Below are 17,085 nucleotides of genomic sequence, written 5' to 3'. Positions count from 1 at the left end.
TGACATTAGGCATAAGATACCTATTAGTCTTACCACTCCATTTTATTCTCATTTAAAACCTTTTAACAAATGGTAGAAATTATACTTCAAATCAGATTCACATGTAAATGCATCAAATTATAACAACTTTAAGAATACCCTCTGACTACTCAAAATTAATTTTTGGTTCATTTATACATGGACTCTCACAGCTCAGAAACAAAAACCAGGAAATCCTGACGGAAACTATACACTGTTTCCAGACAAAATTAGTTTCACATTTGGATCCTTCTCACATTGTTACTTGTCCTTTCTATTCCTAATCAACACCCAGCAAATCAGTTGCTTGCTTAGGAAGAATATAATATTCATCCTAACCAAAAAATAATTACCTTACAAAAATAAATCCTTCTATGACTGTTCTGTTTGCAAAATCGAGGCTGTCTTAGAAAGCAAACAGGGATGCACAGAGGGAAAGCACAAACTAGGAACTTTTTGCTAAAGTATTCTTGATCATGTACTAAATCTTTTTAAGCCAAGGGACAGTGAGAAGTGAGGAGACCTTAGCTCATATTTAGCCTACTTAGTCTACTGTGGCCAACCTTGGCCAGGCTACCTCTTTGGGCTTTGGATTACCCCAACTTAAAAAAAGAGAGGCAGGCTAAATGATTTCTTAAGATTCTCTATGGACTCAAACACTCCTATTATCTAAATCTAACTCATGGTTCAGAAACGAGTAAGACTCAAAATTTTATTTCTGAACATGTTTAGGAAAAACAGTTGTTTTGTTTTTCCATAACTGAAAGTCAACTTTGTATTTGATCTGTCAAAGGGGATGAGGTGGGACTGTGTACCATTATAGGAACAACTAAATGCAAAAATCTGACTGCTCCTTCTGTGACCCACTTTTTTCATCCACTTTAGAAATTAAGGTACACAAGGAAATGAGAATTCAAAGACTATTACAATACACTGGACAAAACTCTGAAGGCCAAACTCACCTTAGCAATAGCAAACTTCTATAACAAATTCTAGAGACTGACTCCAGATAGCCCCTTTTTAGAGAGACCATTATATGTTAGCACACTTAAAGTGTACCTGGAGCAATCCTGATTCCAAAAGCATCACCAAGTAAGCTACAGAATAATTATAAGCATTTGACTTCTTTCGGGAGAAGACCTCCCAAATAAGTACTGTTGTACAACTACTACCCTTTGTTGGTTATGCTCCTCAATGGTGATTCCTATCTGCAGGTATTAAGGGAAATACTGTACTCTGGTCTATGTCAACTTCAATCACATGAAGCTGGCCCATAACTGTTGAAAAGAGTACAGAATAATCTAAAATACTTCTTTATAGCCAGCTCCAGGATAAGTAGATTCATTCATTTATCAGACATAGATGAATTATCAGTGGTTCTGATAGAACTAGAAGTTCTATCACATATTCAGGCTGATAGCAATATCACCTTATATCTCAGCTTATTTCCTACCAAAGAAAAAGATTACTTGCTTCTCTTAGCATAGCATCTTTTGGTGGAGTGGAGGTGATGTTATTAACTTCTTGGTACCTTCAGAATATGCCCAGTGGAAAGTCTAAAATAGTGTCAGTCTAAGACATAAGTTGATGTTAGGTAGACAAATGGAGTACTCCTTGGGAAAGGAAAACAGACATCACAGGATAAATAATTCAAAACAGAACATGGGAAAGGGCAAAAGGCAGGCAAGACCACTCCAAGTGGCAAGTTGCCTGGTCTGTTAGTGCTTTGATTCACCCCTACGACCTGCACAGAGGATCTGGAGACGTCAAATTAGCGAAATGACTCCTAAAAAGACTCAGACTATTGCCACGTTTGTAGTCAGTTCTAGTTAGGAGCACAAAGGCCCTATTTAATTCACGCAAGTGCTATCGTTCCTTAAGTTCAGGACAGCTTGGGCCAGTTTACCTGCATCCAGGACCTGTGTTGCATCAGGCTGCGGCTGACACCCTTTAGAGTCTGTGACTGTTGTACACGCAAAAGAATCAAAGTCCACAGTGAGGTCTTGCACATTTCTTTCATTGGCATTATCAAAGCTGTTTTTGCCATGCAGCTGTTTAAGGTGCTTCCTCAAAACTGGCTTATGTGCAAAAACCATGTCACAATAGTTACACTTATGGGGCTTATCTCCACTGTGAAGGTTAAGATGATCCTGTAAGGAACACTTCTGAGAAAAGGTTTTCCCACAGATTTTACACTGGAAAGGTTTAATGCCGGCATGCACACGCATGTGTCGATGAAGGTTGCCTTTCTGAGTAAAAGTCTTGCCGCAGAGTAGACACATAAAGAGTTTGTGCATTTTTAAATGGTTGGCGTAGTTCTCCAGGTGACGAAACACCCTGGTACACTTTGGGCACTGGTGATGCCACTGCAGGCCTTTGTCTACACCTCGAATATTAGGCCCAAAGACATCTTTCGCGGCCATGATGATGTTATCACTGCCTGTGTAAGAGAGGGCATAATTGTGGAGATGGTTTTGCTCTATTTCACTTACTCTGTTTTCCACAGTTGAATTTATCAGAGAGTGCTGGGGCTCAGATGAATGTAAAGCAGTGGGTTCAGAAGAAATAAACTGGTTCTGATCTTTTTTACTTCTAACCTCTGATACATCCCCAATAGATTCTACCTTAACGATCTGAATATCACTGTCCTCTATATCCATACTGTCTTCAGATGGGTGAATACAAGGTGAGTCCTGCTTTGGGGAGCCTCTGGCATCCCCCTGATGTTCTTTCGACTGGGGAGAAGCACTCTGTGGTTCACATCCCTCTTTACTTTCCATTGGCTGTTTTGGCTTTATAAACTTCCACAAGGCCTGCGTGCACCGTTCTACAATGTGACTCATCTGAAGAAAACTCGCAGCGGTCAAGTAATTGACCAGTTCCATCTCTGGGAATTCCAGCACACCACTATAACACGACAAGAGCAATTGTCTCCCCACTTCGGAACTCTGCAATATGGAGATTTTCACCTCTCTCGAATCGTTCAGTAAAAACTGGTCTCTTAAGAAGGGGGAACCTGCAGCAAACACAATTTTATGCCCCTGTACCTCAATATCATCTATGAGAACTGTAACATCACAAAATTTATTCTCTTCTCTTAATTTGTTCATTTTTTGTAACATTGAATCTCCATAATTTTCAAACTTGAAGTGAAGGAGATCTGATCTTTCAGACATTTTGGCAGACCTAAAGAACAGAAATGTAAAAAGGATGAATTGAAGAAAATTCAAACAATTAAGAAAACCTGGATTTTCCTTCCAAAAACAAATCTGTTGTCATACCTGTTCATATGTATCTGAATGAAATTTCCCTTGAAAGAGGAAGCTAGTATAACAGCTTTTGAAGGCTGTTAAAAATGACTCCTCACCAACATCAAGTGTCAACTGCAGCTAAAGGAGTGGGCTTATATTAGCGGAAATAGCTTGGCATTCATTCAGCTTTTTAAGATGCTTAATACAAGAACAGTGCTTGAGTTATTCCAAGTGTATTCTTTTGCTTCTCAAATCAGAATTCTGTCAGGTTTCATGAACTTCCTAAAACATCCCATCAAGTAATAAAGTAATAAGAAGTGACAATTTTATTTTGCATGATACTGTGAACCTCCTTCTTCAAAGACAAAACACTATTTTCCTTTGCTTTGAATTTTACTGTAATGGCACTGTTTGTCCCATTCCTGGGTAAACCCTCTTCTGTCTAAACTGATGTGAATTTACTCATACTAGTATTTTTGCAATAAAATGAAAGTCACATGTTTAAAAGAACAACTTTTAGACAGTGTCAAAGGCACCAGTCTTTGCTCTTTGCATTTTGGACAAACCTAAATTCTTTCCTAAGAAACATTTGTTGATATATGAAGTAAATATTTGATATAGAAAAGATGAGTCACTTGGTGGGAATCTGAGTAAAAGTACAGTGGATCTAGTTAATCCCTACTAGGTGCTATTTTTTCTTCTTTATCCCCATTCATCCATCATTACTCATCAACTGGACTACTCAAATTCATTCATAAATGCCCATTGGTTCCAGCTTCTATTACCTCTAAACCAACTCCTACACCACTGCACGTCATCTTTCAAAAACACAGATCTGTTTATATCCAACCCCTGCCTAAAATCCTTTTGTGACCTCCTGTCATCTCCTAGATGAAGACTAACCTCTCCAATATAAACTGATCAAGTAAATTTAATAATAATTATGGTAAACACTGGCAAAAACCAACCAACCATGGAGACGGTTGCTTTGTAAAAACTGCGTATTTGTCCTGTTATAAAGCAATGTCTTTGGAGAAAGTCCCCATGTTCTAATTCCATACTCTTACTTTGCTTCCCATGTGTCACTCTAAAAGGAAGGATGAGTTAGCCATGTCAACAAGACATCGTCAACATATTATTTTTACAATGACAGCCCACCAGTCATAGTAAAAATAAACTCACACCTTGTCTATATACCAATCTTCTGTGAGATCAGTGGGTATATAAGATCTACCCGTGAGAAGTAGCTCCACAATTTCAGTACGTCAGTAAGTTCACCTCGAACTTTGTGTCTCCATCAACTCCATAGTTGAGAATCATGAGCAACAGTTCCTAGTGACATCTGGCTCCCGAAGCCCAGTCTTTAGAGTTTTATGGTCTAGAACAGTGAGTTATGAAGGCCCACAGAGTACGAGCTTGTGACAGCAGAATACAGGTCTCACTCACAATGCTCAGCGCCTACTTCATAATAGCACTCTACTGCCTCCAAGCCTTACTACAGGTGTTTCTTTAGTCCAGAACACTATTCCCAGCCAATTCTCACTCTCTTATTTCCTCTGAGGCCCTTCCCTAACCCCTTAGATCAGAACAGTTCTCTCTACTGAACCTCAAAATACTAACAGTAATACCCTTCAAACTGCAAGCTTCATGGCATTAGAGAGAATAGTCTCTACCCCATTCAGTAGGGCTAATGCTGGGAATCTGCATCTTCTGGGGTGAAACACTCTTTCCTTTGGTTTCAAATTCAGCAGTAACGCATCCACATTACTGGCAAACCCTATTCTGTTCAAACTGGTGTGTATACCCATCACCTAATATAGTACTAAACACATAGCAGGTGCTCAGTTTGTATTTGTCGATCCTATAAGATTCATTTGACAGTAAGAGGAAGACTTGCTGTTAGGAAGACCAGTGCAGTGTCTGCATAAGCATTACAAGTCTGAGGCTATGAGAGCCTACAAACGAATGGATACAAGGAGCAAGGAAAAGGAAAAGGAAAAAAAAAGATTTCAAAAAAACTTGTGGGAGACACAAAATGAAAAAAAGCAATATGCAAAGGCTTAAACTTAGGAGTTCACCTGAATTAAAATATCACTGAAAGAGAGGTGAGACTTAGGAGGGGGAACTGGTATGGCACAGGTATATTTAAACACATTTATACATAAATTACTAGCATCTTTGTATGGCACTCTGTACAGAAAAATTATAGTCACAATGAAGATGAGAGAGGAGGGATGCAGAGAAGCATATGTAGCATCAGAGAAGAGATGGTAAATACCAGATGAAAAGGAAAAATCTCGGAGACATGGGAATATATTAGTAAAGAAAGTGGCGCAACAGTATTATCCATCACTGGTCAATTTTAGCAATTATGGTTGCTTGACATACTTGATCTGGGAGTGGTGAATGTCCCAATTCATAACTAGAAATTATACAAATGACTATTGTTCAAATGGCCAAACAAAAGGGGCACTATTTCTTAGAGGTTTAGCTTGTCCTGAATTTAGTGACAGGTCAGCATTTTGAACTGTGGTGCTGGAGAAGACTCCTGAGAGTCCCTTGAACAGCAAGATCAAACCAGTCCATCCTGAAGGAAATGAACCCTGAGTATTCACTAGAAGGACTGATGCTGAAGCTTCCATACTTTGGCCACCTGATGAGAAGAGCTGACTCACTGGAAAAAACCCTGAGGGCAGAAGGGCAGGAGGACAACAAGGTGACAGAGGATGAGACGGTTGCATGGCATCATCGACTCAATGGACATGAGTTTGAGTAGGCTCCGGGAGATGGTGAAGGACAGAGAGGCCTGGTGTGCTGCAGTCCATGGGGTCACAAAGAAAGGGACAAGACTGAGCAACTGAATGACAACAACAGCACTTTCCTAGTAACACTGAAAAATAAGCACTAATTGCTTCCATCTATAACATGATAGTACTCGAATTGCTTTAGGCAACTCTCCTCAGGGATCATTGTTCCTTGAAGCTCCAAAGACAGGAGTTGGAATACAGTTTCATTTACCTCCTATTCATCAGTCTCAAGCGACTTACCAACAGGAGCAGTCAGACAGGTTATCTCAGGGACGTGCTTGATTTGTCTACTGTAGTCCAAGAATGTGAGGAAAAATTATTTCTCCTTTAAGAAGTTTTTCTTAATGTGGCCCACTCTATTGTCTCTCTTTAATAAACTCTTATTTCCAGGCCACAGAGTTCATCTGTTAATTGTTTCCTGTCACTAGTTTCTCTTTCCATCAGAAGGTTAGTTATTTGAGGTCAAGAACCAACTGTTATTTTTTACACAACTCATTCAATAAAAACTGTAACTAACTCTTAATGTTCCCTATGAAGTTACTATTGAGCTATGGTAGAGATGCCCTTCATTATCGTAATACTGTTTCTGAGTGCCCTGAGGAAAATTTCTTTCTAGGGTTTGTTTCCAAAAAATAGTCTTGACAACATAAAATGAAATTTTAAACAAAAGTTTAAAAAGTTCAAATAAAAAGGAGTACTTGTTTCATATGAACTAGTTTAATTCTATTTAAAAATAAGAAAAAGGATGCCTAATCTTTACTGAACACTTGCTGAGTACTAGGTATACCCAAATCGACCCATTTAATCTTCAAAATTTCTATGAGGTAAGTATTATTGTCATCTCCACTTTGCTTATGAGGAAATTCATGCTTGGTGAACATAAATCACTTGCTTATTTAAGAAAGGTGTAAAGTATTAAATGTTAAAGGTAGAAATTATGCCTGAGCGACATGATGCCAAAATTCACGTATGACAGAACTAGGCTAGCTGAAGTTTTATCTTATGAATATTAACTGTGATCTCCATTCATATCCATTCAACTATACCCTGATGATTGATATGCTTTTGTATAGTTAGTTATGCTTCAATAAAAGGCTTATGCTTAAAAACAAAAAATACAACTTAAAGCCAAATTTGTGTCAAGTCTAGAGGGCTTTAATAGTAAACCATTTATGTATTATCCTTGTCTTACCTTTCTCATCTATTTTAACTTTATGTTATTTTTCTATCTTTTGTGTATTCATCTTTGTTGGATGAAACAATGCCATTTATAAATAAAACATAATAAATAAAAATTATGAATATATTTGATTTTTAGACTCCCCAACTATAGTTAACTTGTAACTGTAATAGCAATTATTCATTATTATCATAGAAATCACTCACATAATTCTAGATTATAGCATACCTTCTAGGAACTGAAAGTACAGAACTGATTAGGTAGACTAGAGAGACTTGGTCACTACATTCTGCTGATTCTTTTCAAAGAAAGATTTCCAAATTCTCTATATGCTTACTACCACTGGCATAGTTCAGGTCCTTATCAACTATTGTCTGGGTTACTGTGATTAAGTCTGAATACTGCTGAGTTTCTCTTAGCAAGTTTTAAATGACCCACTTTCCAAACATCAATGAAATAGGAATAATCTCACTTAAAATCACTTTCTCTGTTTATATTTACACAATTCTTCTATAATCATTTCCATAACAAATGTTGCAGCTGATTTGAAATTTCCCTTTGTTCAAACAGGAGTAACCCAAAAGGATCAGTGAATATTTTAGGTTGAACAACGTTCACTGCCAAGCAAGGGACAGTGTGAAAATATCCACGTTTCTTGTCTCAAATGCCTCTAATGATACTGATAAGGAAAACTTTCAGTCTGTTTTCTCATCTACCTCATTAAAGTACCTTTATCTTTCAACTTAGCACTCACAACTACTTCGAAATCCTTCTTCCTCTTTCATTAACACCTTATGCCATTTTTCAAAGAGACTGTAATATACTACACCCTTTCTATAAAACTCAATCCTTTTCTTCTTTTGGGTAACTTTCATGACACTACATTCTCCAACTGCTCACTCTTTTACTTACAACATGTTTATACAATCTGTAAGTAACATTACAGAAATATACCGTTCCTGGAAGAACTTTTGAATATAGATAAAGTAAAAGTCCCCTTTCTCAGCCTCCTTCCATTCAGTCAGTTGATTCTCAGTTTCTTCCTTAATGAATCTCCTTCCTTCTCCACTTTTAAAACAATGCTTCTATATATAACACTTCCAGCCACAGAAAATAAAAAGTAAAATTACCAACTATATATATTTTGCAACTTTCTTTTTTCACTTATTGCTTTTAAGAATTATTTATGTTGAATAAATCTAGCTCACTCTTCTTAAACTGTTGTACAGAAGTGAGCAAGAGACTTAACGACTGGCCTCAGTTTTCTGCCATTCTTTGGCTGATGTGTTGCTTAAGGGTTCTGTAAATTGTGAAAAGGTAAGTATATTCTTCAAAGCTTAGTCCTTAAGTTTTTGCTAGTTTCTTAAGGCTGACTTCCTCAAAAAACCTGTCTTGGTTTCTCAATGTTTTATTACCTTCTCTATTTAAAAATTTCCTAAATCTTCATCCTCCCTGCACATGGTCCTTCCTTGGCCAGGCAAGAGTGCAGCAGTTCACAGGACTCTTCCCTGCGCCTGACCTGGGACCCCAAACTTGGCTTGCATCCACTTCTCAGCAGGGAGCTGTGGGGAGGAGCCCAGGGAAGCAACAGGGCCTGGGTGGCCCATGACCCCTGGGCCTCTGAGCTCCTGGCCCAGAGAGGTGATATTAGAAAACTAGCTTAAAACTTAACATTCAAAAAAATAAGATCATGGCATACGGTCCCATCACTTCATAGCAAATAGAAGGGGAAAAAGTGGAAGCAGTGACAGAGTTTATCTTCCTGGGCTCCAAAATCACTGCTGACAGTGACTGCAGTCATGAAATCAAAAGGTGCTTGCTCCTTGGAAGGAAAGCTGTGACAAACCTAGACAGTGTATTAAAAAGCAGAGACATCATTTTGCCAACAAAGGTCCATTTGACAAAGCCATGGGTTTTCCAGTTGTCAAGTACAGATGTAAGAGTTGGACCATAAAGAAGGTTGAGCACTGAAGTACTGATGCTTTGGAACTGTGGTGCTGGAGAAGACTCTTGAGAGTCCCTTGGACAGCAAGATCAAACCAGTCATTTCTAAACAAAATCAACCCTGAATATTCATTGGAAGGACTGATGCTGAAACTGAAGCTCCAATACTTTGACTACGTGATGCAGAGATGATTCATTGGAAAGGATTCTGATGCTGGGAAAGATCAAGGGCAGGAGTAGAAGAGGGCAGCAGAGGATGAAATGGTTGGATAGTATTACCAACTCAATGGATGTGAGCTTGAGCAAACTGGGAAATAGTGAAGGACTGGGAAGCCTGGCATGCTGCTGTTCATGGAGTTGCAAAGAGTTGGACATGACTTAGTGACTAAATAACAACATGGCTAATTTTAACCAAACTTAATCTCAATTCGGATTCCCTCATAGCTCAGTCGGTAAAGAATGTCCCTGCAATGCAGGAGACCCAGGTTCAATTCCTGCAAGGTAAAGATCCCCTGAAGAAAGAAATGGCAACCCATTCCAGTATTCTTGCCTGGAAAATCCCATGGACAGAGGAGCCTGGTAGGCTACAGTCCGTGGGGTCGCAAGTCGGACACAACTCAGAGACTAAATCACCAACCACCACCAACCTCAGTTCAATCTAATAAAAAATAACTGCCCTAGGCTATTACCCTATCATTTGTAATGCATGTTATCTAAATTCTTGCACCGGCTAAAACTCAGTAAGTCAAAAATAAAACCTTGTGGAGAACACTTCTGACAACAGTGGATGTGGAGACAAGGAAACCTGTTAGTATGTTATTATTCTAACAGAGTGATATACAAATAACGAGGGCCCGAATAACAAAGATCAGTCCTGGGTGTTCATTGAAGGGACTGATGTTGAAGCTGAAACTCCAATACTTTGGCCACCTGATGTAGAGAGCTAACTCATTTGAAAAGACCCTGATGCTGGGAAAGATTGAGGGCAGGAGGAGAAGGGGATGACAGAGGATGACATGGTTGGATGGCATCACCGACTTAATGGACATGGGTTTGGGTGGACTCCGGGAGTTGGTGATGGACAGGGAGGCCTGGCATGCTGTGGTTCATGGGGTCGCAAAGAGCGACACAACTGAGTGACTGAACTGAATAATATGAAATTGAGAAGAAATAATATGGATTTATTTTAACAGATTCCAGAGATATCTCAAAGAACTGATGGACTTGATAACCAAGGTAGGGAACAAGGGATGAAAGGTCACGATGAATCCTAGGTATTTGGTTTGAGAAACTGGATGTCTGACAGAATGTCATTCAATAATCGAGGAAATGCTGGGGAAAATGACCATGGGTCAGGTCTTAAAATGTTTAACCAGAGGAGCCTGCATGACAGTAAGGAGAAGATCGATTAGCTAGCTGATATGGCTCTGAAGCTAAAGGGAAGACCTGATTTGGATAAGTTAATAAATGAAAGCATGACATAAATTGACCTAACTATGAATGAAACTGACCTAAAATGGCACATATTGGAAGAGAATCTAAGGGAAAAGAAATGAAAAATAAATCCATAACAGAAACATAAATCCATTACTTACCTTCTTCTCAATCTGGATCTCTTCTAAGCCTCTCCAATTTTTTAATCAAGAGTCTATCTTTGCTTAAATTTTTCCCATTCTTTTGACTCCCATGTTCAGTCACTGCTTAGTACAGTGGATAAAACCAGGTTTCCAAGAATCAAAATGCTGCCCCACCACTTTCTAGTTGTATGACCTTGGGCAAGTTATGTAACTACTTCTGTTTTTTCAGTTGTCCCATCTGTCAAAGAATAACAGTACTTAACATGATAATATGACTTAATATTTCCACAACAATATGTTGTTATGGAAAATTAAATTAATTTAAAAGTAGATTAATGTTTTAAATTAAGTTACTTTTTAAAAGAACTTACGATAGAGCCTGGAGTTGTGCTCTGTAAGCAAATGTTAGATCAATAATAAAGCCTGTCAATATCCTTTGTGAAGTCTTTCAACGTGTGGCATTTCTTTCATTCTCATTTGATACCAAATCACCTGAGGTCTCCATTATTTCGCATATTATCACCTCATCATTCTGCTAAAATTGCTTTGTAAAAAGTCACTCATGATCTCTTGATAAAGAAATGCAATCTTTTTTTTTTTTCTTTCTCATTCTCCAAAGGCTCTGTATCCGTTGTCTCAGTGGACCCTTCTCAGTATTCTCCTCTCTTGATTTCTGAGACTTCTTGGTTGCTGGAATCCTTACATTTTATCATTATATTTTATCATCTACTTCTGTTTCTGCCTCTATATCAACTACTATTAACTAGTCAGTCCCATTTCCCCAAATATTCCCTTCTTTGTCAATAACCCCTTCCTGATACCAACTATTTCCATGGCTTCCACCTCTGTGCTTTAAGATGATTCAGACTTTTACCTCAAGCCACGGCATTTAGGCTGAGCTGCAGATTTGTCTTTCCAACTCTGTACTGGACAGTTCCATGTGGCTATCCCATCAGGCCTTAAATTCAAATATCCAAAAAATGAACTGGTCATCTACACTATGCTTATGGTTTTATTGCTGATAATGGCATTAACATTCTTCAAATTTCACAGGCCTGAAACCTAAGACTCAGCTTTGATACCTCTTTCACCCTCAACATCCAATTCATTATGGAGTCTTTATAGCATTTCCTACAGCATATGTGTGCTTAGGCACTCTCAGTTAAGTCCGACTCTTTGCAACCCCATGGACTGCAGCCCACTAGGCTCCTCTGTCCATGGGATTCTCCAGGCAAGAATACTGGAGTGGGCTGCCATGCCCTCTTAGGGGATCTTCCCAACCCAGGGATCGAACCCAGGTCTCTCACAATGCAGAATTCTTTACCATCTGAGCCACCAGAGAAGCTCAAGAATACTGGAGTAGGTAGCCTATCCCTTCTCCAGTGGATCTTCCCAACCCAGGAGTCAAACAGGGGTCTCCTGCGTTGCAGGCGGATTCTTTACCACCTGAGCCGCCAGGGAAGCCCTTCCCTTCAACATACCTGCCTTCTTTCTAATAACACTATCATAACTCGGTTTTGGGATTTCGTTACTTCTCGCTAGGTTGATCCCATTACACCTTCAAAAGAATCTCCAATAAGAACATCTGCTGCTGCTGCTGCTGCTGCTGCTAAGTCATTTCAGTCATGTCCGACTCTGTGCGACCCCAGAGACGGCAGCCCCCGGGCTCCCCCATCCCTGGGATTCTCCAGGCAAGAACACTGGAGTGGGTTGCCATTGCCTCCTCCAATGCATGAAAGTGAAAGTGAAGTCAGTCGTCTCCAACTCCTAGCGACCCCATGGACTGCAGCCCACCAGGCCCTTCCATCCATGGGATTTTCCAGGCAAGAGTACTGGAGTGGGTTGCCATTGCCTTCTCCAATAAGAACATCTAGACTTTAGCTAAAGAGTCCAGAATCAGTTCTTAGAAACTCCTATCTTATAGGCTGACCTCCAGAACAAGATGATTTTCTACAGTGCAAATCTGACCACACTAGTCTCCTGCTCAAAACTCTTCAACAAGTACCCACCTCTTTTAGGAGTAAATCTTCACTATCTGGACTTCCATCTACTTTCCCAGCTTCACATCTCATGCTTTGCACAAGAGCCCTGGAACCCTCTCCTGCTCTTCCTACACAAGTTATGCTGCTATTCCTTCACAGCACTGCAACTGTTCCTCTGAGCGCAAAATCTCTTCTCCATCTTATCCCCAAGTGAAACTGAAGTCTCTTCAACCTCCCCAGCAACTGCCCCTTGAACGTTTCATATATATCGACTGATATGTACATCGCAGGAGCACTCATTTGTTTTTATCTGGTTCCCAAACTTGACCCTGAAAATTAGAACAATGTCTTACGAATTCCCAGTGCCTGACAAGGCGCCAGATATAAAAAAGGTGTTGTAGCCAGTGGCAAAAGGGTAATCTAGCTGCACTCCACGGTGATCCTCGCAGGCTGGCACTGAGGCCTTGCCCTGGCCGAGAACTGGCACTTCTTAAAAGATGCCAGAGTCGGGTTAAAGCCAACTGCTTGGCCCTCGCCTGGGGTCCCCGGAGGAGGTCCCTGGGGGCATCCTTAGGCTCCCCACTCCAGAGTCAGGGGAGGGAAAGGGGCAGGGCATAGCAGGGGCCGGGCCAAGGGCTCCGTAAGCACCCCCGTGCCTAGGCCAGCCCCTCGGCCCCCATCCCGGTGCAGGTCCCGGCCAATCCAGGGCCCCAAGGGGGCTCGATTTTGAGAGACCTTGTACCCCTACCCGGCGCTCCGGCCGCCTCCGCACTTACAGACCCGGGGGAAGGCCACCGTCAGGATCCGGCACCGCCAGGAGCTCCGGCCCCTCGGGGCTCCGGGAAGGGGGAGGGGCAGGGAACCCGAGCCAAAGGGGGACCCAACGGAACCGGAAGGGCAGCCCTCGCCGGACAAAGACAACTTCCAGGTCCCATAGTCCTCTCCGCCAATCGGAAGGCTGGGAGGGCGGCGGGCCAGGAGAGGGGTTCTCCGTGCCGTGGGCGAGATGCAGATCGGGTGCCCCGGGCTTCCCGCTAGCTTCTTCGCCCGCGTGAGCCGACGTGCAGGTGCTGTGGCTTCTTAGCGCCTGGGGCTCAGGCCCCGCGCACTTCGCTTCTTCTCAGCCGCTCCTCTCGAGCTACGACTCGGCCATCTGCCGTCTGCGTGGGCCTGAAAGGCGCAGCTGCACTTAAAGCGTCGGTAAGCTCCTCCTGCCTAGGGTATGGACTAGCCTTCTTGGGACCCAGAAGCGGAGGGAAGGAAGTTTACCTCCCTCGGTTTTTGCATGTTGGTGTTTCCCAAGGATTTGCATTCTCCGTTACCTACAAGTTGCTGATGGTTCACAACTCTCTTTCGCCTGACCAGACAGCTCTCTTGCTCCAGGGCCAGCTGCCTAGAAGACATGTCCAATTGGTTTTCCACTTTTGAGGTACCTTTGAACTCAAGTTCATCCGCAGACCTGCTTCTTAACCTCCTGTAGTCCTTGTGTTGGTGAATGGCATCGTCCACGCAGTCTTGCCCACCAAAAAACTTCAGTACCATTCATTCTAGAGCCCTTTTCCATCTTGCCAGTCCAGTGGTTCACTGGGTTCTCCTCATTTTGGGGGTGAAGGGGGGAACGAGAATATTGTGGTAAAACATACATAGTATTTATCACTTTAATAATTTGTAAGTGTGAAGTTCCATGGCATTAAGTACTTCACAATATTGGGTAACCATCACCGCTGCTGTGGCCAATTTCATTATTTTGCATGTGGTTATCGTTTTTCCGCCATTTTTGAAGTTTGTCCTTTTCTCTGGTGACTGGGTTAGTACAGAATCCGCCTTACAATGCAGGAGACCTGGGTTCCATTCCTAGGTGGGGAAGATCGCCTGGAGAGGGAAATGGCAACCTACTCCAGTATTCTTGCCTGGGAAATCCCATGAACAGAGGAGCCTGGCGGGCTACAGTCCATGGGGTCACAAGAGTCGGACAGAACTTAGTGACTAAGCCACCATCATCGTTTTTCCAACACCATTTTTGAAAAGTTCCTCCTTTCTCTGTTTAATGGATTTGGCACCTTTGTTGAAAATCGACTGACCTATGTATGTGAGAATTCATTTTTGGACACTCTATTCTATTACATGTGGCTGTATCTCTGTCCTTATACTGGTACATATTCTTCTATTGTAACTTTGTAGTAAGTTCCTACAGTTCCTTCCTTCCTGTAGGAAGTTATTAGGACTTCAACTTTATTTTATCCAGATTGTTTTGGTTATGACAAGCCCCTTGAAATTCCGTATTAATTTGAGGATCAGCTTTTACATTTCCAAGAAAAAGGCTGTTGTAATTTTGATAGAGATTGTGTTGAGTCTGTAGATCACTTTGGGTAATATTGCCATCTTAATTTTAAGTCTTACTGTCTGAATAAGAAATATCTTTTCATGTACTTAAGTCTTTGTTAATTGCTTTCAGCAGCATTTTCTTTCAGGAGCACTTTTCAGGGTATTTAATTCATTCTGATATCATAAATGAAATTGGTTTCTTAATTTCCTTTTCACACTGCTGCTGGTATGTAGAAACCCAGCTGATTTTTCGTGTTGGTCTTGTACCCAGCAATGCTTCTGATTTTTTTTTTTTTTTTTTTGACCCCATAGGCTTTCTTGTGGATTCTTTAGGATTTTCTGTATATATGATTATGCTGCCTGTAAATATAGTTTTACCTCTTTACAATTTGGATGCCTTTTATTTCTTTTTTTATCTGATAGTTCTGCTTAGAACTTTCAGTACAGTGTTGAATATCAGGCATCCTTGACTTGTTCATGACTTGTTCTAAGAGGCATAGATAAATGATTGTATTTGATTTAGATCTGGGTTTTTTTTTTTTTTAATAAATACTTTTATCAGGTTGAGGAATTTTCCCTCTATAACTACTTTTTCTGAAAGATCTTATCTTGTAAAGGCATTGTACTTTGTCAAATAACTTTTCAACATTAATTGAGATGATCATCAGTTTTTTCCTTAGTTCTATTAATGGAATATTTTAAATTGATTGATTTTATGTTGAACCACCCTTGCATTATTGGGATAAATCCCACTTGGTCATGGGGAATAATTCTGTTCATATGCTGTTGAATTTGATTTGCTTATATGTTGTTGAGGACTTTGGCATCTATATTCATAAGAGATATTGTATTTTAAGATGCATTTAGTCAGCTTTGGTATCAGAATAATGAGGCTTCATGAAATCAGAAAGCATTCCCTCTTTCTCAATGGCACCCCACTCCAGTCCTCTTGCCTGGAAAATCCCACGGACGGCCTGGTAGGCTGCAGTCCATGGGGTCGCAAACAGTCGGACAGGACTGAGCGACAACTTCACTTTCACTTTTCACTTTCATGCATTGGAGAAGGAAATGGCAACCCACTCCAGTGTTCTTGCCTGGAGAATCCCCGGGACGGGGGAACCTGATGGGCTGCCGTCTATGGGGTCACACAGAGTCAGACACGACTAAAGTGACTTAGCAGCAGTAGCAGCAGTTTTTTGTAAGAGTTTGAGAAGGATTGTAATTAATTCTTAGTTAAGCATTTGGTACAATCCCTTACTGAAGCCATCTGGTGCAGGACTGTTCTTTTTTGGGAGGTTTTTTTGTTTTTGTTTGTTTTTGTTTTTGTTTTTTGTTTTTTTTTGGGGGGGAGGTTTTTGATCACTCAATCATTATCTCTTTATTTGTTATGAGTATGTTGAGATTTTCTAATTTTTCGAGAATCCATTTAAATAATTTGTATGTTTTAGGGAATTTGCCCGTTATATTCTAGGTTGATTTTGTTGATCTTTTCAGGGAAACAACTTTGGTTTCACTGATTTCTTTTTTTCTCTTTTTCTTTTCTCTTGGTTTATTTCCATTCTATTTCCTTCCTTTTGCTAGCTTTGAGTTTAGTTTGTTATTCTTATTTCATAAGGCATAAAGTTAGGACATTGTTTTGAGATTCTTATTTTTTAATGTAGCCATTCACAACTGTAAATTTCTCTGATTACTGCTTTCATTGCATCCTGTAAGTTTTGGATATTTTTTTCATTACTCATTTTCACGTATATTCTAATTTCCCTTTTAAGGACTTCTTTGACTCATTTGTTCCTTAAGAATGTGTTTAATACCCACATTTTTTGAATTTTCCAGTTTTCCCTGTTACTGATTTCCAACTTCATCGCATTGTAGTTGGAAGATACTTTAATGACCTATCTTTTAAAATCTTCTGAAATTTGTTTTGTGGTCTAATATATGGCCTGTATTGGAGAATGTCCTATGTGAACTTGAAAAGAATGTGCTGCTGTTGTGCAGTGGAAT

General features: G+C 40.4%; 1 protein-coding gene across 1 annotated transcript; it reads right to left on the bottom strand.

Annotated features, from left to right (window-relative positions):
* Positions 1 to 1,868: 1,868 nt before the first annotated feature.
* On the bottom strand, positions 1,869 to 3,194 carry ZBTB26 (zinc finger and BTB domain containing 26). The gene has a single exon (XM_068982840.1). The coding sequence runs from the start codon at positions 3,192 to 3,194 to the stop codon at positions 1,869 to 1,871; it is 1,326 nt and encodes a 441-aa protein (XP_068838941.1).
* Between the last annotated feature and the right edge of the window lie 13,891 nt (positions 3,195 to 17,085).

The sequence above is a fragment of the Capricornis sumatraensis genome, chromosome 1 (genome assembly GCF_032405125.1).
Source record: "Capricornis sumatraensis isolate serow.1 chromosome 1, serow.2, whole genome shotgun sequence".
In the NCBI taxonomy this organism is placed as follows: Eukaryota; Metazoa; Chordata; class Mammalia; order Artiodactyla; family Bovidae; genus Capricornis; species Capricornis sumatraensis.
This window is presented reverse-complemented; position numbering and strand designations above follow the sequence as displayed.